This window comes from Procambarus clarkii, chromosome 40 (assembly GCF_040958095.1).
Source record: "Procambarus clarkii isolate CNS0578487 chromosome 40, FALCON_Pclarkii_2.0, whole genome shotgun sequence".
NCBI classification, from domain to species: Eukaryota; Metazoa; Arthropoda; class Malacostraca; order Decapoda; family Cambaridae; genus Procambarus; species Procambarus clarkii.
The window spans coordinates 10,319,629-10,345,150 of NC_091189.1; the positions used below are offsets into that span (position 1 = coordinate 10,319,629).

The window sequence follows — 25,522 nt, forward strand, 5'->3', positions numbered from 1 at the left end:
ATGGTGCCAGCAGTGTTGTACCATGGTGCCAGCAGTGTTGTACCATGGTGCCAGCAGTGTTGTACCATGGTACCAGCAGTGTTGTACCATGGTCCGTGTTACTGTGTCATCTTGTACCCATAGTCAGGCTACTCTTCCCTCCCTCCCTCCCTCCCTCTCTCCATCATTCCCTCCCTCCCTCCATCCCTATAACAGTGGTCGTAGTAGTCACTTACAAGGGAGCCCCCCCCCCCTCGCTCCTTTTTTGTTGTTTACCTTTTTACTTTCACTGGGAGTGACGTGAATTAAATATATCTTTCCGAGAGAGAGAGAGAGAGAGAGAGAGAGAGAGAGAGAGAGAGAGAGAGAGAGAGAGAGAGAGTAAAAAGTGAACGTCCCACAGGAAAAATATGGCGGAAATATTTTTGTGGATTTATTGGAGGTTAAGGGTGAAGGAGAGAGGGTAATGTGCACCTTGGAATATAGAAGAGGGAGGAGATAGCGGGGGAGAGAGAGGGAAGGTAAAATTAGAAAGGTGAATTTGCCCCAAATTGAGGGAATGTTCGTGAAATTTTTCACCGTCGGGGAAAGGGAGGGCGCTGTTGCAGGGTGCAGTTGTTGGTGGAGTAGGCGTGGCAGGTGTTGCAAGGTGCAGTGGTAGGTGGAGTATGCGTGGCAGGTGTTGCAAAGGTGCAGTGGTAGGTGGAGTAGGCGTGGCAGGTGTTGCAAAGGTGCAGTGGTAGGTGGAGTAGGCGTGGCAGGTGTTGCAAGGTGCAGTGGTAGGTGGAGTAGGCGTGGCAGGTGTTGCAGGGTGCAGTGGGAGGTGGAGTAGGCGTGGCAGGTGTTGCAAGGGTGCAGTGGTAGGTGGAGTAGGCGTGGCAGGTGTTGCAAGGTGCAGTGGTAGGTGGAGTAGGCGTGGCAGGTGTTGCAAGGTGCAGTGGTAGGTGGAGTAGGCGTGGCAGGTGTTGCAGGGTGCAGTGGTAGGTGGAGTAGGCGTGACAGGTGTTGCAGGGTGCAGTTGTTGGTGGAGTAGTTGTAGCGGGTGTTGCAAGGTGCAGTTGTTGGTGGAGTAGTTGTAGCGGGTGTTGCAAGGTGCAGTGGTAGGTGGAGTAGGCGTGGCAGGTGTTGCAAGGTGCAGTGGTAGGTGGAGTAGGCGTGGCAGGTGTTGCAAGGTGCAGTTGTTGGTGGAGTAGTTGTAGCAGGTGAAAATGCTGAGGGTAGAAGAGTAGAGAGGATGGAAGGCGATGTAACAGTTTCTACCACGAGTAGAAGCTATGGATGATGGAGTTGGAGTGAGTGGAATGATTCCGACTCCATACTTGAGGGCCCGCAGGTTTTTTTCCTCGCCCAGTCCAGGCCTTCGCCCGAACGATACAATACAGTCTTTTTTCCTGACACTTTAACGATCTTTAAATTGCTACACAGCACTGCTTTAATAACCAAGCAAACGCTCGTTGAAACCCTGTTGCTACGAACAAAAACAGTTCATACAAATTTTTTCGTTCGTTACCTCTATTTTTAATTCGTTTATTCCGTTCCAATCAGCACTCGTTCTGACTCATTGCCTTGGAAAACAGACATGTACTGGTTATGATGTTTTTTTTTTTAAGTCTCTTATTCGGGAGTATTTGGAGTTTGATGTTTGTGAAGTCGAGACATTTGGGCAAAGCTCAGCACGCGCCAGTGGACAGTTTTAATGAAATGATCTTATGGGGATGTCGTAAAAGGGATGTTTTATGCTAATTAGAATTTTGAGCTTGTGGGTTCATTTAAGAGTATACGTGCGTTGGGTTCATTTATGAGGTCGGTGTCACGTGGCGAAGGTTAGTGCTGATTGGTCCCGCAGGTCTCTGACTGGATGTGTGAATGTCTGTGTGTTTGTGTGTTTGTTAGGATTGTAATTAGACATTTTTAGATGTTGAGAAAATAGTGTCATTTTTCCAGAATGATGTTCATGCTGGGGTGGTGCCTGCCCTGGGGGTGGTGCCTGCCCTGGGGGTGGTGCCTGCCCTGGGGGTGGTGCCTGCCCTGGGGGTGGTGCCTGCCCTGGGGTGGTGCCTGCCCTGGGGGTTATCTTCTTGAGGTTATCTTGAGATGATTTCGGGGCTTTTTAGTGTCCCCGCGGCCCGGTCCTCGACCAGGCCTCCACCCCCAGGAAGCAGCCCGTGACAGCTGACTAACACCCAGGTACCTATTTTACTGCTAGGTAACAGGGGCATAGGGTGAAAGAAACTCTGCCCATTGTTTCTTGCCGGCGCCTGGGATCGAACCCAGGACCACAGGATCACAAGTCCAGCGTGCTGTCCGCTCGGCCGACCGGCTCCCTTAAATAAAAATGCTGTAGAGTCACGCCGCCTGAGCGCCTTCTTCTGAAACCGTCTCAAGAAGCCACCAAGATTATTTGTGCAACTTGTGTTGATATACTTGGCAACCTTTGCAACCTTTGGGCGGTGCCTGCCCTGGGGGTGGTGCCTGCCCTGGGGGTGGTGCCTGCCCTGGGGGTGGTGCCTGCCCTGGGGGTGGTGCCTGCCCTGGGGATGGTGCCTGCCCTGGGGGTGGTGCCTGCCCTGGGGGTGGTGCCTGCCCTGGGGATGGTGCCTGCCCTGGGGATGGTGCCTGCCCTGGGGGTGGTGCCTGCCCTGGGGATGGTGCCTGCCCTGGGGGCGGTGCCTGCCCTGGGGACGGTGCCTGCCCTGGGGACGGTGCCTGCCCTGGGGACGGTGCCTGCCCTGGGGGTGTTGCCTGCCCTGGGGGTGTTGCCTGCCCTGGGGTAGTGCCTGGGAGCCTGGGAAGTGTGCCAGGTGGTGCCTCACCCAAGACCATCACTGTCACAGCCATCCTCGTAGTGCGTCGGGGCTCATCAACTATTTCATAAATATAAAACTTAAGCCGAAATGATTATTGAAAGATACACAGGTTTCGCGAGTGGACATGATGAATCCCGGGCCCTGGTTGACGGTGGCTCGACCAGGCAGGCCTCCATGGTGTAGACGGGCTTGTAAAAGCATTTTTGTCCTAGTCCTGTCAACTCTTGACCCCTTGTGGTTGGCGAGCACCATTGGCTGGGGCAGGAAGCAGCTAACCCACACGCCTCTGCGTCAGTACGCAACGGATAAATACATACAAGACTACACAGAACCATATGAAATTGTACGGATTTCTAAAAAAAATAATAGAACCATATTACCCGCAGTATAAATTAGGTGAACTAAGTAATTACGCATATCTTAAGATCGGAGCGTATAAGTATGACACTTGCCACATAGAGGACAAGGTCGTAAAGATCGGTAGAGGTCACTCTTGTTGCTTATCGAGTTCTCTCTTGACCCCTCACAGTGTTCAAGAGAACTCGATAAGCACCTCCAAAGGATACCTGATTAGCCAGGCTGTGAGTCATACGTCAGGCTACGAGCAGCCGCCTCCAGCAGCCTGGTTGACCAGTCCTGCAACGAGGAGGCCTGGTCGACGACCGGGCCGCGGGGATGCTAAGCCCCGAAAATACCTCAAGGTAACCTCAAGGTAAGGTAGACAGTGCACCTTGCCCCCTGCCCCAGACTCCCGTGCAATTTCCCCCCCCCCCCTGCTCCAGACTCCCGTGCACCTCCCCCCCCCCTCCCTGCCCCAGACTCCTGGGGTTATATTCATCAACACCTACACAAGATCATCACTGTGGTCGGTCACCATCCCGTCCTCTCAACTATTATTAGTCGCATTTTCTTCACGTTAACGTAGCCAACGTTAAAAAATGCCACGTCTGACAAAAATTCACGTTTCTGTGCATGAGACGTGATAGGTTCGGAGGGTTGCTTGATGTCGTACGTTTCTGGTTAGGCTAAAAAGTTGGAATTTGTTTACAGAGTTGCAAATGAAGAGAACGGGTTGCAATGACAGGCCTTCGCCATCCCAGGGAGAGTGAGAGCGGTAGTAGAGAGTAGCTCCATTCATAGTTATTATAATATGCATGATGAAATACAAGAGAACCGGATACCATCCCCCGCAGCAACAGGAGGGGATCACAACAATAGTAGGGCCCTACAGGTTGAAGGGGGAGGGGGGGGAGGGCTAGTTCAGGGAAGTAGGGGAGCGTTAGGGGGAGAGGCACAGGATGGAAGGGCCACAGGGAGAGGGAGGGGAAGGGCCACAGGGAGAGGAAGGGGAAGGGCCACAGGGAGTGGAAGGGGAAGGGCCACAGGGAGAGGAAGGGGAAGGGCCACAGGGAGAGGAAGGGGAAGGGCCACAGGGAGTGGAAGGGGAAGGGCCACAGGGAGTGGAAGGGGAAGGGCCACAGGGAGAGGAAGGGGACGGGCCACAGGGAGAGGAAGGGGAAGGGCCACAGGGAGAGGAAGGGGAAGGGCCACAGGGAGAGGAAGGGGAAGGTCAGCAAGGAGAGAGTGCCTGGCACCTCTCCTCACCCGACATACAGCAGAGTGCATAATAACAAAATCGGGGCTCCGAAGGCAATTTACATAAATTTGTAGGCAATGCGTCCTTGCTCGTTCACGCTTTTTCCTTATTTTTTTTTATTAACGCGATGCGTAAACAAACAAAATTGTCTGATGTTATTTGTTGTATTGTACTACATAATTAGGTGTCTTATGGTTTCCTTTTCCCTTTTTGTTTTGTTTGTGTTTGTTTTCAGTTACCAATGATGTCCTTAGAATGCTTAGACGCATTTAATTTCATAAAAAAATGTTTCTATTACTGTTGACCAGACCACACACTAGAAGGTGAAGGGACGACGACGTTTCGGTCCGTCCTGGACCATTCTCAAGTTGATTCTATTGTTCTGCGATTGCGTATGCCATCTGTTGAGGATATGGCAGTGGTGTGTATTTCTGGCCTTGAGCGGTTACACACTGAAGTAAGCACAGAGTACACACAACTCAACTCACTAGGACATGCCAATTGTTTTCTCAGTGAAGCTTTGAAAATGCTCAAAAGTTAGCTTTGAAAATGTTCAAAAGTTAGCTTTGAAAATGCTCAAAAGTTAGCTTTGAAAATGCTCAAAAGTTAGCTTTGAAAATGCTCAAAAGTTAGCTTTGAAAATGATCAAAGTAAATGTTTACTCATGACCACAAGGCTGCATGAGATCATTCCTGAGAATAGTTTATTCATTTCTTATACTTCAAACATAGAACTATGAACATAGAACAAACTCAACATTCTATATAGCGGGTTATTATTTCATATACGAATATAATGATACATACATGCAAATTAGTTTTTCAAAGTGAACATACTGACATATGAACAAATCCACAAGGGCCGTGATGAGGGTTCGAACCTACGTCCGGGATGATGTCCGGGATAACTGACATATGTTCAGTTAGTTTAACAAGATACACAAAATATTTAATTTGAACAGAATCTTATTTAGCAACCTAACCTAAGTGTGCCTTCTGTTCCTTAACTCTGTCTTACATATATTTAAAAACTGGCCTAATTTATCTACTAATTCGTTGAAAAAAAATTCAACAACATTTTTAAACGAGCAACACGACCCCACATTACACGAAAGTGACGACGTTTAGTTCCGTCGTGGATCCCTCTCAAGTGCTGACGTGTCGTTCTGTACTCGGGGGCTGGCATATTTATTTACTAATTAATGATCCAAAGATAATATTCCAATATCATAGCGTGCAGTCACATTTTTGGAGAGGTATAAGAAAATGTAATAGATAGCTTCTTCGATCGCCCTTCGATAGGTAGGTAAGGTAAGGAGCCCTAATACGATCGAACCTTACGTAGATATGATTATTATAATTATTTGTTGGAATTATTAATATGGTAGTATGTAAACGTTTGCGAAACGAAATTCAGTAAACTCGGCAGCCTCAGACGAAGGGAGCTCGCTAACTGTACAATTCCACAGGAATATTGGGGAACTTTGTGAACCGGGAGGGCGGAAGGGGTTATCTCTCGTCCACGTGAATGGGAGATTATACGGTTATCAGCACCGGTTAGTGATAACTTCCTCCCCCGTTTGGCTGTCAGCGCTGCCCGTCCTCATCATTTGGCACCGTGTTAAAGAAATTGTTTTCCGAACCAGAAATGTTCGAACCCAAGCAATCACCCTAACCTAGTGAGGGAGATAGGCACACAATGTTAATATTACGTTGCTATTTTTTTTCCTAAAACCCCTCATACCTGGAGCATACCTGGAGAGGGTTTCGGAAGTTCTTCTACTCACCGAGCACGGCCCCGAGGCCAGGCTCGACTTGTGATAACTTGGTCCAACAGGCTGCTTATCCACTACAGCCTGGTTGGTCCGGCACTTCTTGCAAGAAGCTGTCCAAGTTCCTCTTGAATACCTTCACCTACGTTCCGGCAATATTTCGAATGCTTGCTGGGAGGGTGTTGAACAGCTTTGGACCTCTGGTGTTCAGACAGTGTTCTCTGGTTGTGCCTATGGGACCTCTACTCCTCATTGATTCTATTCTGCATTTCCTTCCGTACCTTTCGCTCCAGTATGTTGTTATTCTACTGTGCAAATTTGGGACTTGGCCCTCCAGTATCTTCCATGTATATATTATTTGATACCTTTCTCGTCTCCTTTCCAGAGAGTACATTTTGGGAGCTGCAAATAAGTTTAGGCGGCTATAGGGGCTGTCTCGTATGGGCCAATAAACCTTCTGCAATTTCTTATATTCTAATGTACACTAATATTCATATTTTCAAGAGACAAGGAGACATATTTTCAAGAGACAAGTTTGTCTCCTTAGTATGGTGTTCCACACGGGTTCTGGATACTCTAACAGGAGCTGGAGGGGCCCATACGTTGGGGGCGTGTGTGGGTGGTGGTGTTGAGTGGGGGAGTAAGTGTGGGAAGCGAGAAGTGGGGAGGATTGGATGAAGAGATATACTGTATGGAAAGAGAGAAATATATTCTTCAGTTCGGTCTATCATCTTCCTACACACCTACCTCTTCCCCCACATTTGCCTCCACACCTACCTCTTCCCCACATTTACCTCCACACCTATCTTTTCCCCACATCTACATTGTGCATTATCCCCACACCCGAAGCCTTTCCAAATCTGGGAATGTTAATACTTACAAAACAAATATATAAATATAGCATTAAAACACGAAACTAAGCCACCTAGTGTAGAGCTGTGCGTCAAACAGCGCTTGCAAGTTTAGCATATAAATGCAACGCACTAATTCGTCTGTAAGTAGGAACTTGTAGTGCTCCCCACTCCCACACGCGCTCCCTCACTCCCACACGCGCCCCCCCTCACTCCCACACGCGCCCCCCCTCACTCCCACACGCGCCCCCCCTCACTCCCACACGCGCTCCCTCACTCCCACACGCGCTCCCTCACTCCCACACGCACTCCCTCACTCCCACACGCGCTCCCTCACTCCCACACGCGCTCCCTCACTCCCACACGCGCTCCCTCACTCCCACACGCGCCCCCCCTCACTCCCACACGCGCCCCCCCTCACTCCCACACGCGCCCCCCCCTCACTCCCACACGCGCCCCCCCTCACTCCCACACGCGCCCCCCCTCACTCCCACACGCGCCCCCCCTCACTCCCACACGCGCCCCCCCTCACTGCCACACGCGTCCCCCCCTCACTGCCACACGCGTCCCCCCCTCACTGCCACACGCGCCCCCCCCTCACTGCCACACGCGCCCCCCCTCACTGCCACACGCGCCCCCCCTCACTGCCACACGCGCCCCCCCTCACTCCCACACGCGCCCCCCCTCACTCCCACACGCGCCCCCCCTCACTCCCACACGCGCCCCCCCTCACTCCCACACGCGCCCCCCCTCACTCCCACACGCGCCCCCCCTCACTCCCACACGCGCCCCCCCTCACTCCCACACGCGCCCCCTCTCACTCCCACACGCGCCCCCTCTCACTCCCACACGCGCCCCCTCTCACTCCCACACGCGCCCCCTCTCACTCCCACACGCGCCCCCCCTCACTCCCATACGCGCCCCCCCTCACTCCCACACGCGCCCCCCTCACTCCCACACACCCCACCCCCTCACTCCCACACGCGCTCCCTCACTCCCACACGCGCTCCCTCACTCCCACACGCGCTCCCTCACTCCCACACACCTCCCTCACTCGCTCCCTCACTCCCACATGCGCCCCCCTCACTCCCACACGCGCCCCCCTCACTCCCACACGCGCTCCCCTCACTCCCACACGCGCCCCCTCACTCCCACACGCGCCCCCTCACTCCCACACGCGCCCCCTCACTCCCACACGCGCCCCCCTCACTCCCACACGCGCCCCCCCTCACTCCAACACGCGCCCCCCTCACTCCCACACGCGCCCCCCTCACTCCCACACGCGCCCCCCTCACTCCCACACGCGCCCCCCTCACTCCCACACGCGCCCCCCCTCACTCCCACACGCGCCCCCTCACTCCCACACGCGCCCCCCCTCACTCCCACACGCGCCCCCCCTCACTCCCACACGCGCCCCCCCTCACTCCCACACGCGCCCCCCCTCACTCCCACACGCGCCCCCCCTCACTCCCACACGCGCCCCCCCTCACTCCCACACGCGCCCCCCCTCACTCCCACACGCGCCCCCCCCCTCACTCCCACACGCGCCCCCCCCCCCTCACTCCCACACGCGCCCCCCCTCACTCCCACACGCGCCCCCCCTCACTCCCACACGCGCCCCCCCTCACTCCCACACGCGCCCCCCCCCTCACTCCCACACGCGCCCCCCTCACTCCCACACGCGCCCCCCTCACTCCCACACACGCCCCCCCTCACTCCCACACGCGCTCCCTCACTCCCACACGCGCCCCCCTCACTCCCACACGCGCCCCCCCTCACTCCCACACGCGCCCCCCCTCACTCCCACACGCGCCCCCCCCCTCACTCCCACACGCGCCCCCCCTCACTCCCACACGCGCCCCCCCCTCACTCCCACACGCGCCCCCCCCTCACTCCCACACGCGCCCCCCCTCACTCCCACACGCGCCCCCCCTCACTCCCACACGCGCCCCCCTCACTCCCACACGCGCCCCCCTCACTCCCACACGCGCCCCCCCTCACTCCCACACGCGCCCCCTCACTCCCACACGCGCCCCCCCTCACTCCCACACGCGCCCCCCCTCACTCCCACACGCGCCCCCCCTCACTCCCACACGCGCCCCCCCTCACTCCCACACGCGCCCCCCCTCACTCCCACACGCGCCCCCCCTCACTCCCACACGCGCCCCCCCCTCACTCCCACACGCGCTCCCCCTCACTCCCACACGCGCCCCTCCCTCACTCCCACACGCGCCCCCCCCCTCACTCCCACACGCGCCCCCCCTCACTCCCACACGCGCCCCCCTCACTCCCACACGCGCCCCCCTCTCTCCCACACGCGCCCCCCTCACTCCCACACGCGCCCCCCTCACTCCCACACGCGCCCCCCTCACTCCCACACGCGCCCCCCTCACTCCCACACACGCCCCCCCTCACTCCCACACGCGCTCCCTCACTCCCACACGCGCCCCCCCTCACTCCCACACGCGCCCCCCCCTCACTCCCACACGCGCCCCCCCTCACTCCCACACGCGCCCCCCTCACTCCCACACGCGCCCCCCCTCACTCCCACACGCGCCCCCCCTCACTCCCACACGCGTCCTCCCTCACTCCCACACGCGCCCCCCTCACTCCCACACGCGCCCCCCCTCACTCCCACACGCGCCCCCCCCCCTCACTCCCACACGCGCCCCCCCCTCACTCCCACACGCGCCCCCCCCTCACTCCCACACGCGCCCCCCCCCCTCACTCCCACACGCGCTCCTTCACTCCCACACGCGCCCCCCTCACTCCCACACGCGCCCCCCCTCACTCCCACACGCGCCCCCCCCTCACTCCCACACGCGCCCCCCCCCCCCTCACTCCCACACGCGCCCCCCCTCACTCCCACACGCGCCCCCCCTCACTCCCACACGCGCTCCCTCACTCCCACACGCGCGCCAGTTCCAGAGGTTGACCAAGGTGTCACAAAGGAGGAGAGGGGCCACTATCTGCTCTGATTTTAATTACTGCAAATCAATAAATTGGGCCGCGAAAGGTGTGTAGGCCTTTGTCATCTGCTGCCGAGGTGTTCTACTTCCTTCTCTGCACCCCCCCCCCTCCTTGTCCTAAGCCCTTTGCATTACTCCCCTTTTGTCCAAACGCCTGTATCATGCCTCTTTATCCAGCCTCTTTATCCAGCCCTTGTGTTTTCATCTTCTCTTATCTGCTCCGTTCTACTGGCTTCGTTATCCTACTCCCTCTAAGTCCTGCCTCTCCCGTTCTGCCATTAGAACGGAGGAGAGAGTGGAAGATATGATGTAGATATCAAGAGAAAACTAGACTGTTTTCTAAAAAAAAAAGTGCCGGACCAACCGGGCTGTGGTGGGCCTGCGGGCCGCTCCAAGCAACAGCCTGGTGGACCAAACTCTCGCAAGTCAAGCCTGGCCTCGGGCCGGGCTTGGGGAGTAGAAGAACTCCCAGAACCCCATCAACCAGGTATCAAGCAGGTAGATAGAACTTAAGAATGAAAGGTAGAATTAGTAGGAGAGGGAGATGGGTAGAGCTGCTACTATCCATTTATATATATATATATATATATATATATATATATATATATATATATATATATATATATATATATATTATATATATATATATATTATATATATATCATATATATATATATATATATATGATATATATATATATATGATATATATATATATATATATATATATATATATATATATATATATATATATATATATATATATATATATATATATATTCCTGCCCGCCATCTGAGGAGCTGGAGGAACTCGACAACTTATGATAACCATCTTTGTAACCCATATGTAACTCCTTTTTTGTAACAAAGTTCAAATAAAGTAAATATATATGTGTACATACAAAAGAATGGGGGTGGTAGGAGAAGATAATATTAGTGTTCAGTGAGAAACCACAAGGTCTCTTCTGAATACTTTTTATTTTCTTCTCCGAGGCTATGGGTCCCCACATTGGCACCAGAGGTGGTACCCTCACAAACTTTTATATATATATATATATATATATATATATATATATATATATATATATATATATATATATATATCCAAGACGAGAAATAGAAATGTCTCGTGTCAACAGTTATCTCTAACTGATGATAATATGTAATAACTGCAAATATTAACATCAGAAAGTTACTGCAAAGCCTAAATCTTTTGCAAGTGTTCGTCAGAGAGTGCCCCTCACTCTGTCTTGCACTCTACGATTTAAGAATATATCCAACATCTTAGGATATCAGATAAGACAATCATTCACAGAGACTGACTTGTATATATCTTTATATAATACTTGACAACACCAACACTAAGTAGCAAGAGTCACTGGCACAGGAATTTTAGCTTTAATTGGGGGTAAAACTTAACAGAGGAACTATTATTTTGAAGATCAGGGCACTAGATTTTCTAATTTAATCTCTTAGTGTCTCACAATTTAGAGATACGTGACCTCCTTGTCTCTCTAAACGGCCTCGTCCACTTTGGCCTCCCGAGTAAGTCCGAGTAAAGTTGTACACCTTTCTTAAACTTGGAGTAGAACTTTAAAATGTTTTTCTTCACTAATCCTAAGAATGAATGGTACACTATATACGCTCTACATATTCCATGTTAAATCTCCTACATTCCCTGCTGTGTATCTTTAGTTGCTATACATCGCTGTATCCGACACAGCCTGCGATACAGCAGGGGTGTGTGGGCTTCGCGGCACCATTTCCCTTATGCTGAGGTTAGGTATTAAAACCGGATTGAGCTGCGAGTTGCGAGGTTTAGTTAATGCATGCAACAAATGGAGCATGCAACCTGCACACTTGGTTGCATTCACCTCGCTGGTGTTGCCCGGATAACAGCTGCGACTGTACGTATTGCCAGGGGGGAATTCCTTCGTAAGATTGGCAACTGTCGACATTATGTGATGCCTCGGTAATTCCCATTTGTTCATATCTAACAGGGTTATTAGCCTCTCCTGCTAAAGGTCACGAGAACACTTTGTATCACACCTGGAGTGGGAGTTGTTTTGCTCCCCGAGTGTGACGTGTGAGACACATGTGACACGTGTGAGACACATGTGACACGTGTGAGACACATGTGGCACATGTGAGACACATGTCACATCGCCTCATAACATTGACCGCCTCATAACACGGATCACTTAATACCGCTAATCACCTCAAACTTTATCAAATCGTTTGAGAACGTGAAATGTCCAATAGTGGTTAGGGTTAGCGCTCTCAGCCTTTACTGCCACTAGCTTCACGCTGGTGGCAGATTGGCAACCCCAATCTCATCCCCAATCTCAACCCCAGTGTGTGTAATTACCTAAGTGTAGTTACAGGATGAGAGCTACGCTCGTGGTGTCCCGTCTTCCCAGCACTCTGTCATATAACGCTTGACGGTCTTGGCCTCCACCACCTTCTCACCTAACTTGTTCCAACCGTCTACCACTCTGCGAAAGTGAATTTTCTTATATTTCTTCGGCATCTGTGTTTAGCTAGTTTAAATCTATGACCTCTTGTTCTAAAGTTCCAGGTCTCAGGAAATCTTCCCTATCGATTTTATCAATTCCTGTTACTGTTTTGTAGTGTAGTGATCAGTGTGTGTGTGTGTGTGTGTGTGTGTGTGTGTGTGTGTGTGTGTGTGTGTGTGTTATTAGAGTATGTGAAGTATAATTGTGTGTGTTTGAGTGTCTGTTAGAGGCTTATACAATGATTTTTTTCCATGGGGATTATTTTTTACGCATTGTTATAGATTTGTTAAATATAAAGTTCGCAAGGGGGGGGGGAAGGTTGTGTATTACATCAGTGTCCAATATTGCTTATTTTGATGACAAGTCCAATTTTAGGACTCGATGAACAGCGAGTGAGCCATATTTCTCGTGTCAAAAAAATGCATTATATAAACAAAAATATATCCAGGTTTAAATGGTTTGTTAAGAAGGGGTCATTAATCTGTAGCAAAATGGGCTGGGGAGGCGATCCCCGTAATAACCTGGGGGAGGGGGGAGGGGAAAGGGGCGAATACTCCTTCTCAACCCCCTCACTTGCAATCCCCCCCCCCACCCTCACTTGCAACCCCTCCCCCTCACTTGCAACCCCCCTCCCCCTCACTTGCAACCCCCCTCTCACATGCAACCTCCCCCCCTTACCTCCAACACCCCCTTCTCCAACCCCGCGACTTTGTGGACATGATTAAGACAGGATCACTGTAGTCAGTGTTGAAATCTTAGGAAGCGTGTAGAGTGTGTGTTTCCCTGAGAGACTCATGGACACTTGGTCTACATGGCGTCCTCTGGATGGCCTGTTCAACACCCGCTAGATCACCGCTACACTGTGCAACACCCCTCTTAACCGCTTCAACATTTGTAATGTTGCATTTAAATTGTTGCAAGGATTCTAGTCACTTGCAGCCGTCAATTCACGATGGGGCTAAATTGCCATTAATTTTGAGACATCACGTAATGTTACTAGCAATCTGCGAGGGGGGGGGGGTGGAGGAAGGAGAGAGAGAGAGAGAGAGAGAGAGAGAGAGAGAGAGACAGACACAGACAGACACAGACAGACAGACAGACAGACAGACAGACAGACAGACAGACAGAGACAGAGTAGAGAGAGAGACCATTGGATATACTGTTCATTGAATTTTTTGTTTTTTCATGATGGTAATAATTTTTAATGGAAAATACTATGTGCTGACCTCATCATTAAGCCTATGTTGAATATGTAGTGTATATGTTGCTGAGGCTACTTCAGACCCTGAGCCAGGTCCCACCTTTTACAGTGTATCTCTTTAAGATTTACACTGCACGGTACATGAGTATTTCGACGAGACAATTAGGACGGAAAGCCAGTCCTTGCCAATTACGCCAAGTAATTTCAAGGTAAAGTTGGGTAAATTCCAGGTAAGTTCCATGCAAACTGCAGGCGAAACTAAAACGCTTCAGGGTGTTTCATTTTCCACAAGTGGCGTGTTGATAAAGAATGTCACGGTTGTTATAACCGTGTTATTTTGTTATGCCGGGGCTCGCTGTGGCCAAATTTATTAAAGTGCAAAGTGGTGTTATTGATTGCATTCGACGTTTGTGTTGTCTGTCGTGGAATACAAGCGCCAGCCAAATTTCATGAATCTAGTTTGTTGTGTTGCAATCAGCTGAGTGGTTGAAGCTGCGACAGGGTAGAGGGACGGGTATGGACAGATACAGACGAATGGACACGAACACACAATCAGTGTGTGTCCGTACAAGGGCAAGAACACACAATCAGTGTGTGTCCGTACAAGGGTACGAACACACAATGAATGTGTGTCCGTACAAGGGCACGAACACACAATCAGTGTGTGTCCGTACAAGGGCACGAACACCCAATCAGTGTGTGTCCGTACAAGGGCAAGAACACCCAATCAGTGTGTGTCCGTACAAGGGCAAGAACACACAATCAGTGTGTGTCCGTACAAGGGCACGAACACACAATCAGTGTGTGTCCGTACAAGGGCAAGAACACACGAATATGTCCTAATAGGCTGCAACATTATCAGAAAGGTGAAAAAGAAGTAGGTTTGAGGGGGAACGCCTGTGAGGAATTCTCGGTGACGTCAATCACAAGAAAATTAAACGACCAACAAAGTATTCCCACCAGGTAAATTTGTGTTCGTAGGAGAAACATAATTGGTGAATAGATCTGTGATAATTCGCAGGTCAGTTTGTGAGTGATAACTATGTAACTTTTATGTGGGAACATAAAAGTTCAACCATGTAACCATTACTCTCATGCAGGGTAATGGTTGCATGGGAGCAAGATACTTGATCAGTTGGAAAGGTTAGGGGTAAGGGGTAATTGGCGGACGGAACGAGAATATCTACTTTGAAAGGGTAAGTAGAGCCGAATAGTAGCAGTGATAAGGGTGGATGAGCCAAGATGATGATAGGGTGAGAGGAGCAGTGAGGTAAGGGGGTGGCGGTACACAGTATCGAGGGGCTGGAAGGTGCTGCTACTGGGTCACGCCTACACTATGCATAGCATCTCGGTGTATGGGAGAGTGGGAGGTGACCTCCTGCGTGCTGGCGGTGGGGTGGGGGGGGGGGGGCCGGGTCCTGTAACACGTTCAGTCTGGGTGTTGACAGAGGCAAGGGCAGAGGACATCTTGCATTTTGTTTTCTCTACCATAGAGTTATCCATTCATTTATACAGTGTTAACGGGTACATGTGCGTTTTCTTGTCTTCCTTGGACCCAGTTAGAGAGCACAATGTTTAGTGTTTCTGGTTTTAGGCCTTTGTGAATTTGTTCGGTCAGCAAGATAATTATCAACATTCGTTTAAGCACAGCCTGGTGGACCAAGCTCTCACAAGTCAAGCCTGGCTTGAGGAGTAGAAGAACTCCCAGAACCCCATCAAGCAGGTATCAAGCATACCCGCTGTCACTGCTAATGAAACGCAGACATTAATTTGTATTACTGGCCTGCTGCAGGCTGTTTTTGCAAGCATGTCAACAGTATCATGCTTCGAGATGCCAACATGTGATGGTATCCAGAGGGATTTAAGGTTACATCTATCGTGGAAGGGTGTAGACAGTGGGGCTACAGTGGAAGGGTGTAGATCAGCAGGGGGTTGAAGGGTAGGTGTAGAGATGAGCTGTTAAGGTACATTTTTATTTGGTACAACAGCTTCGAAAATATATTAACTGGAGCCAGCCGCACCATTCGTTGCATATTAATTAAACCGGGTGATTATTGTGCTAAATGTTTTTGCATTACTGCCTTAAAAATGGCAGGTGTAAAAGCGAGCATGTAGTTTTAAAAATGTCAGAGTAATTGTCTCTCTCTCCAATATACATTATCGCGTGAATTGTCGACAAAGGAAGGAAAATTATGCTATAATGCACATGTGTTAATGTTTTGTGTATATAGTACTCAGCTGCTGTATACATGCAAAATATAAATTTCCCGGCAGCGGGGCACGCAATAATATGTGCATGATAAATATATATATATATATATATATATATATATATATATATATATATATATATATATATATATATATATATATATATATATATATATATATATATATGGAAGGGAGTACCACCTCTGGCTGGAAGAAGGGGGACCCTTAGCCTCGGAGGAAACCACACATAATGCATTAGAGGGAATGTTTAGGTCCCCTCCAATGCAGTTTTTGTGTGCTTTTCTCCTACCTTTTATGTGTGTGTGTTTTTTTTTTGCTTTATTATATACTTAAAGGTTACAAGATATATATTGGTTGATACAATGAGTGCTTAACGGTTATGGATCTCCGAGGATGCAGCAGGCGTTTTCCTCCTGGACCGCCACACTGCGGCGCTGAAACAAAAAAACTGGAAGCCTTTAAGTCTCTGGTAACGACAATAAGCTTGGAGCCCAATTCCTTGAGAAATCCCAAGGCACTCTTACCCCAGGGGCCATGTGTCTCAAACGCTATGGCAACAAAGGTGTATTGACCTTCCAATCGCCTGTATATGACTGATTTTGCTGTTTCCCTGTGGTTGGCCGCCCCACCTGCTTGATCAGCACCGAAGTGTACATAGGTGTCAGCCAGGGTGGATACACATGTGTAGTCCCACACCAACTGTCTGCCGCCCTTCCAGGAGTATATGGTGATGCCATCAGGGTCTAGTGCGGGGAAATCCGGGTTTTGGTCCCTTAGGATGCGAGGTTCTCTCTCTGCTGGGCACTGAGACGAGGCTCTTCTTGATGATTTCATTGACCTCGTTGTGTCATGCATGCCAGTTCTTTGTGCTTCCGCAATGCAATCCATGCAGTCCATATTGGTCTGCTTCCACCCTGTTGCAAATACACTTGTATTCAGTGTGAATTGGGGCACCAAGGCGGAGGGCCACTGATCCACGAAGGGATTCTGGATCTAGGCGGAAGTCTCCTGCATGGGAGACTCCTATGCCCCTGTTACCTAGCAGTAAAAATAGGTACCTAGGTGTTAGTCAGCTGTCACGGGCTGCTTCCTGGGGGTGGAGGCCTGGTCGAGGACTGGGCCGCGGGGACACTAAAGCCCCGAAATCATCTCAAGATAACCTCAAGAAAGATGGGGGACAGGCACTGCTCTGAGGCGGGCTTTCTCCTTGTCTGATGTTGCGGCGCTGAGCATGGCATCAGACTGTATAGCACTTTAGGTGTTGGGGCGAGTAGCAGGGGCGGTGATGACGTCTCCAGTACAACTGGGGGGCAGGTGCCATATGGCCCGGACACATTCCCTTTAACTGGAGGAGGTGCAAGGTGATATTGGCGCATATTGTACCTTGGCGGTCAATAGTTTGTTGTCTCCTCCGACTTCTCCCTGCCACTACTTCAACGCCTTCCCGCTTGTACTCAACACTCTAATGATGACGAGACTCAAGTAATAACTCCAGGTGCCGTGTGGGGCCATTTTCCTTCCCCTCCCCTGGTTACCGTTACCGTGTGTGTGTGTGTGTGTGTGTGTGTGTGTGTGTGTGTGTGTGTGTGTGTGTGTGTGTGTGTGTGTGTGGAGCAGGGCTTTGTCATTGGGTCTCAGGGTGATGGTCTCTTCTGTCTTGCTGCCTGCCTTCATCCCCCTCTCACACTCACTCACTCACTCACTCACTCACTCACTCACTCACTCACTCACTCACTCACTCACTCACTCACTCACTCATTCTTTTTTTCTTCCCCCCCCTCCCCCCCCTTCCTTTCCCCCATCTTTATGTTTTGCAGGTGAAATACATCGTTGTTCCACTAGACTGTGTAGTGGAACGATCAGCTGTTACGTTCGTTCACTTACATCACGTTCTCAACGTGTTTACCTCTTATCACTATATCCTTAATAACCTTAGCAAGAGAGATCAAGTTGACAGGTCACGAGGCCACCCCCTAATGACCTTACTTGTAACATGACCTTCTCTGCCTTTTGACCTAGTGTCACTTGACCTCTGGCTCGTGACCTTACCTGTCACTTGACCTTAACAAACCCCCCGACGCTGTTCCATCTACCCTGTGTTTCTTTCCTGTTGCTTTTCCTGCTTCTCGTCCTTTGCTCTCTACCACTCAACCATTTTGTGTCCCGTTCTGTCTTCTCATGTTTACTCTTTCCTTTTAGCTGAAATTTCCTCTCCACCTCCCGTTATTGCACGAGTGTAATGCTGGACATTGTAAAATATTACCTATGCCTTCCGCATGTCCATATCCTTCTCCTTACCCAAAAAACAAAATGTTCAATATTCACATTTTGTAACCACCGGCAACGAGAAATGGTAGCAGCAACGGCAGGAGAACCTTCTATTAATCTTTAGTTTAGCAGGACAGGCAGGTGGAAGGCAAGGCAGGCCTAAGTAGGCCCAGACAGAATCAGGCCTACAGCAGACCCAAGCAGGTCATAGAGAACGAGCGAGCAAGCACCCACTCACTTTTGGCCTGTGCATGTGACTATGAATATGTTAAGGTTTCAGTCCTGTCTCCTGGTTATTTACTTGTCGGCCTGTGTGGCTAGCGTTCAACTCTTCCTCTTACAAACAACAATAATAATGAACTTAATCTTTCCATCTTTCCAGACGAGAACATTCGTCAGCTACAAGGGATCCAGGAGACCATCCAGCGCATGCGGGAGACCAACCTGGCAGTGAAGGTAAGAGTTGTTTCCCCCTAACACAAACCTTACACAAATATGTTACTTGAACTTTATCTTGAATTTGCTTATGAACTTCCCGGGAATGCTCTTAATTTCTTCAGGTATTTGAACGAACTTAACAGTTTTCCATCTACCTCTGCAGGAATTTCCTCGAGTTTTTTCAGGAACTCAATTGAGCGCCTTGGGAATTCACTCAAGCTCAAGAAGGTTTGTTTAACCTTTCACTTGACACTGTGAAGGCGTGCGTAGTGATCAAGCTTTTCACAGTTTATATCGTAGTCACCACTTGTGCTCGTATTGACCAAGACTGTCATATACGTACTAAACGGTAAGGATATCGTCCCTGTGGATCGTAGGCAAGTTAAATATATGCAAATGTCCTAAACGCTCTGTAACAGTATATTCTAATTTGATACAGTAGTAAAGCACTGTAGGCGAGGATATTGTCTACGTATAGTGAGACATGTGTCGTCGTCCACATGTAAAGGGATTTACTATCTGGCTCGTATGGCCACTAAACCTTCTAAAGTATTCTTAATTATTGTGTTCGTAATTGGATGTCTGTCATAATAGGGTGATGTCCATTGTAAAATATTTCTCGGCAATGTAATCCTGCGAGGCAGTAGTGCATTTACTCAAGCGTGGGAGATGTAAATGGACAGATTCTTGGTCGCCTGTCCTGTAATAGACAGTGTAAACATTGATCCGTTGTAATGGAGGTTCCTCTTTAATATATTACGTTGCCACTTTGGCTGACGCTTCCCACCTCTTTTTTTTCAACGTCACCAACATCATCATCATCCTTCACCATCATCAAATTACATTTCACTATCAATTAGTACTCACTTTCTTCCCCTTCCAAAATATGATCACGGTGTAATAGGGCATAATATGTGCACAAAAGTTATAAGAAGAACAAGAGGTGTGTATCCTCAACTACCCATCAAACCAGACCCATATTGTTATAATAAACGAGGTCAAGTGGGGATCCTTCCTTGGTGATAGAGCTGTACCCCCAGGGTACTGTACCCTCAGGGTACTGTACCTTCTCCTGTACTCTCCGTGGTGAAGAGTTGTCCCCCAGGGTCCTGTACCTTCTCCTGTACTCTCCGCAGTGAAGAGCTATCCCCCAGGGTCCTGTACCTTCTCCTGTACTCTCCGCAGTGAAGAGCTATCCCCCAGGGTCCTGTACCTTCTCCTGTACTCTCCGTGATGAAGAGCGGTCCCCCAGGGTACTGTACCTTCCGCTGTACTCTTTTCTCATCTCCATTAGTAACACCAACTCTGATGCTTTGTCAACCCTTGTCCACGACGCTGCCTTATTGTCACGAGAGAAGCCCTCAACGCCGCCGCTCACCTCCTAGGAGACGTGGAGGGTCTTCACAGTAAATAATGCCGATGTACAGTCAAGAAAAGTTTTGTAATAACAATAACCACAACACTGATGATGATATTGTATTGAGAAGAAAATAATTTATTTTCAAATTATTATTATTATTATTATTATTATTATTATTATTTTGTAATGGTTGGCGTTTAGTGACTTAAGTCAGTCGAGGAATTGCTGCACAAGGAATCCGCGATGCTGTTTGGTCCAGATGGGTAGTTATCGTGACACTAGGAACTGAATTTGAGTGAGTTTGCTGGTTCTAGAGCTGTGTGCTTAAGCAGCGTGGCTGGGTAGGTGTGGGTGTGCGGACTTGCGGGCCGCAAACAGTAAGCATCTGGTTGATCAGACACCTCACCAGAGAGTCTAGCTTCAGGCGGTGTAGCAGTAAACTGTCTGAACCTGTGTACTACAGATAATGCAGGTAAGTTGTGGCGGTACGGTAATGGTGTCAAGAGTTCAGTGTTACCATGCCCCGAGGTCCTCGTCAACCGGATTGTGGTTGCTGTATGGAAATGCGGGCTCAGGCTACAGGTAAACTTGTCATGCCGCCTGCCCTGTGCTCCAAGTTGGATCTTTGCCACCCACTTTGATGACTCCGGCCCTGTCGCCAACTGCCGCCTATTAGCCGACTACTTTTGTCACGCCAATTGTGCCACATAGCCTTCCCGGCTTGGTGCCTTCTTTTGATAATTTTGCCACGCCACTTCCACAACATCTGCAAATGCGACATTTGCACATGGGCTCCATTTCCACTTCTAGCGAAACACTGAGAAGGCTTGCAGATATTTACCCTTCCTGTATACACACCCACCCACTTCAACCCGTCGAAACCTACTCACTCAAGCCGGCATGGATTATACGTATTGACGGCACAACCTGCTCGACTGCCCACTGAAGTCGACTCGTTCCTCACCAGGCATGGCTGATCACATCGTCCCGCAAGGGTTAACACTATCGTGACTCTGCTTTCTTGTTGGGGAATAAAGATTTCTATTTACTGGGGCGCGGTAGGGAGAACGTGAGGTGAGATTTCTGAGAGGATGGGAGGAGAAGGCTGGTATAAGGTGATGGTGGGGGTGTGCCTGATGGAAGAAGATGGGAAGTGTGAGGTATGTTCAGGGTTAAGTAAGATTAGATCTGAGGTGTGAAGCAAATGAGACAGGTGAGTAATGGAAGGCAGGTGTTAAGAGACGAAGTAGCACGTGTCAAGTGAGGGGGACAGATCAGAAGTAAGGAGACAGGTAAGAGGAAAGTAGACAAGCGTGAAGGGAGGGAACAAGGCTGAGGATGAGAATGGGATGAGAGGTGGTGATTGGCAAGAGAAGCTTAGAACATGAGAGGAGTGGGCTGGGTGAGAGAGAGAGAGAGAGAGAGAGAGAGAGAGAGAGAGAGAGAGAGAGAGAGAGAGAGAGAGAGAGAGAGAGAGAGAGAGAGATAGGTGAGTGTAGGGGGTCATAAGAAGAGGTATGACACACGTCTGCATTCTCTAGAGCGCAGGCTAAAGAGATACATAATAGCGGAAAATAATTAGAGGACTAGTTCCAAATCTGCACACTAAAATAAAACCACATGAAAACCAGGAGGCATGGCAGGATCTATCTTGAGGTTGTCTTGAGAAGATTTCGGGGCTTAGCGTCCCCGCGGCCCGGTCCTCGACCAGGCCTCTTTTTGGTTACACATCCCCATGAAGCAGCCCGTAGCAGCTGTCTAACTCCCAGGTACCTATTTTCCGTTAGGTAACAGGGGCATCAGGGTGAAAGAAACTCTACCTATTTGTTTCCGCCACCACCGGGAATCGAACCCGGAACCTCAGGACTACGAATCCGAAATGCTGTCCACTTAGCTGTCAGGCCCCTGTCAGGAGGTGCAAAATAGCCGCATAGAAAAGCAGAGGTGCAGTTGGTACGCTGAGAGAGAGCGCTGGCAATATCAAAGGCCCGAGACTGTTCAACACTTTCCCTCTCCACACAAGGAACATATGGGACGACCCCTCACAGTGTTCAAGAGAGAACTTAATAAACACCTCCAAAGGATTCCTGATCAACCAGGCTGTGATTCATACATCAGGTTGCCAGCAGCTGCAGCTAACAGCCTTGTTGACCAGACCATCAACAAAGACCTTAGGCATAATCAGAGAACCCTGAAAATCAGAGGTCCGCGGTTATTCAGTATCCTCCCAGCAAATATAAGAATTACGGCTGGAACAAAACTGGAAGTCTTCAAGAAATAGCTGGATAGTTCCCGGCAAGAAGTGCCGGACCAATCAGGCTATAGTGGATACCAGGGGCCAGATTCACGAAGCAGTTACGCAAGCACTTACGAACGTGTACGTCTTTCCTCAATCTTTGACGGCTTTGGTTACATTTATGAAACCATTTACAAGCATGTAAACTTGCCAATCGACTGTTGTTATTGTTATAAACAGCCGCCTGGTGCTTCGGAGCTCATTAACTGTTTAATAATTGTAAACAAAACCGACAAAGATTGAGAAAAGATGTACAGGTTCGTAACTGCTTCGTGAATCTGGCCCCAGGTCTCCTCCAAGCAACAGCCTGTTGGATCAAGCTCTTACTAGTCAAGCCTGGTCCCGGGCCGGGCTTGGGGGAGTAGAACAACTCCCAGAACCCCATCCAGGTACAATCCAGGTACTAATTGTTACGCATGTCTCCAGAGCGCTTCTGCTCATCGTGTGCCTAAATTACATATTGTTTTCATGTATCCCCAATGAGATCTTCCTGGTACACAGTTCCTCTCTGGAATTATTCAAATTGTTTTCCCTCGTGTTTGTGTAAAGAGCGTGTTGCGTCAGACTGTGACGGCACACAGTGTTGCGTCAGACTGTGACGGCACACAGTGTTGCGTCAGACTGTGACGGCACACAGTGTTGCGTCAGACTGTGACGGCACATAGTGTTGCGTCAGACTGTGACGGCACACAGTGTTGCGTCAGACTGTGACGGCACACAGTGTTGCGTCAGACTGTGACGGCACACAGTGCTGCGTCAGACTGTGACGGCACACAGTGCTGCGTCAGACTGTGACGGCACACAGTGTTGCGTCAGACTGTGACGGCACACAGTGTTGCGTCAGACTGTGACGGCACACAGTATTGCGTCACGCTGCTGCGTCACCCAGGTTGTTTTACACTGTGCCACATCATGCTGTTTCACCTCAATTGCGTCGTATTATTCTGTGTCAATACAGTCTTTAATGACATATGTTACGTTACAGTGCGCATATTTAAATCGAGCTGCGTCACAGTATGGTGATCCGTCATGCCCTGAGTGATAGAAGACATGAGCGAGCTCATTGAAAAGAAAAAGTTACAAAGGAAACTTTAATAAAATAGGAGAAAAAGGAATTAGGAAGAAGACTGAACTGACAAGCTCTTGCAGGTGGGGAAGACAAAAATCTTCCTAGTACTCACCTAATTGTGCTTGCGGGGGTTGAGCTCTGGCTCTTTGGTCCCGCCTCTCAACTGTCAGTCAACTGATGTACAGATTCCTGAGCCTATTGGGCTCTAGTGGGTTAGGAGGAACACGTCATACGACGATTGCTAAATAAGGCAAATGGCTTATATATGAAGTAAGAGAAAGCTGTTTGATGACGGAAAAAGAGGGATAATTTGATGAAAAGAGGAATTATAAGGATAAGAAATACATTGAAAGAAGGATGTTGTTGTTTTAGATTTAGCTCCTCAGAACGAAGTGTCCATGTAGCACGGGCTATGGTGAGCCCGTAGTAAAGATGGAACTTGAGTTAATCAAGTGGGGGGAAAATACATGTGAACACAGAACACCTTGCAACGTCTTGAGTGGAGCACGATAGATAGATACACGAAAATTATTGTTTTGATATTTTGGGGGGGAAAATTGTGCAGCAATAAACTTGTGTCACTCTGCGAACAGCTGCGTGCGATAGCCTGGTTGACCAGACCACCAACTAGGAGGCCTAATCGGAGACCGGCCCGTGAAGACATTGATCCTAGGAACCACCTGAGGTATCCAATTGGTTATATAAAAAGATATAAAGGATTTAAGTGTTGACTGGGAAGATTCTCGTCGTTGTTTCTCCAAAGGATATCTGATCAACCAGGCTGTGACTCATACGTCAGGCTGCGAGCAGCCGCGTTCAACAGCCTGGTTGATCAGTCCAGCAACCAGGAGGCCTGGTCGACGACCGGGCCGCGGGGACGCTAAGCCCCGGAAGCACCTCAAGGTAACCTCAAGGTAAGGTTATTAGGGTAGAGTGCCCACTCCCGCCTGAAGTGGCACTTGTTGACGCTTGTTCATTTGTTTTGGCATTATTTACGTCATGGTGTAGGTCAGTGTTGAGACAAGTGCCACCAAGACTGTAAGTGTGTTGGCGGGCGTGGGCGTGTGAGGGATGTCACACACTCACACACACTTGCACTTTTGGGCTATTTAAAGTATGTACGGTTGAGTGTGTGAAGTTGGGGTAACGTCTGTTAGTGTGATGAAGGCCGCGGCTCCCCAGAATGTGAGAGCTTGTGGCTGTAAGAGGTAGGGAATGGAGAGGTAGGCAAGCATTAGAAATATTGTCAGAACAAAGGTGGACTTCTTCAAGAACCAAATTGATAAGTTCTTTAAAGAAGTACCGAACCAATCGAGCTGTTATAGATATGTGGGCTGTGGGCAGCTACAAGCAACAGCCTGTTGAACCAAGTTATTACAACTCGAGCCTGGTGGCCTCAGGCCGGACTCGGGGAGTAGAACTGCTGAGACCCTCTCCAGACCCTCAAGTTCTGAGTGAACAGGTAAGAACACCTGTCTCAAGAAGTCCTACCCAGGTCGACCAAAGTGTCCTTCAGAGACCTGCTCGTATCTGGATAATCTCTGGATAGTAATTTCGGCCGAAGATGACCGTAAGAGGAAAATGTTTTTGAGTGATTCTTTGAGACTTTTTTAATTAACATTTCTGCGAGGTTCATTTGGCGGCCGGAGGCTTTCTGGATGCCAGATCATCAGGGGAGGAATGTTTGAAGTCCTTGCGGAACGGCATTTTTTTCTGTGGGTTGGTTTTTTATGTTAAATTACACAACTTTCTTAAATCGTATATTTATTTTTTGCGTATATAACAAGCTGATTTTTTTTGTGATAATTAGGCACGTGTGGCATTATCCAGATCATCTGCATGCAATCGTCTGGCTTTCCACCGGGTTAAGGTATGGGCGAATCAGCGTGAGCGTCCGTTTATCGTTCTTTACAACGTCGTTTTTTTTAATTAAGGTTCCCAGTTGACCTTTGTGCGGCTGCGTTTATTTTTTTATTTTTATTTTTTTTTTTTTTGAGATATATACAAGAGTTGTTACATTCTTGTACAGCCACTAGTACGCGCAGCGTTTCGGGCAAGTCCCTGGAATACGATCCCCTGCCGCGAAGAATCGTTTTTTCATCCAAGTACACATTTTACTGTTGCGTTAAACAGAGGCTACAGTTAAGGAATTGCGCCCAGTAAATCCTC

The 25,522-nt window shown here is 49.4% G+C and overlaps 1 protein-coding gene across 1 annotated transcript in view; it reads left to right on the forward strand.

Moving 5' to 3' along the window:
* The window catches only part of LOC138349887 (protein hunchback-like), a 370,035-nt gene extending 351,368 nt beyond the window's left edge, over window positions 1-18,667 (forward strand). The window contains exon 6 of the mRNA XM_069339059.1: window positions 18,573-18,667. Within this exon, the coding sequence (XP_069195160.1) occupies window positions 18,573-18,667 (95 nt within the window). The remainder of the gene's footprint in view (window positions 1-18,572) is intronic.
* The last annotated feature ends 6,855 nt before the right edge of the window (window positions 18,668-25,522 follow it).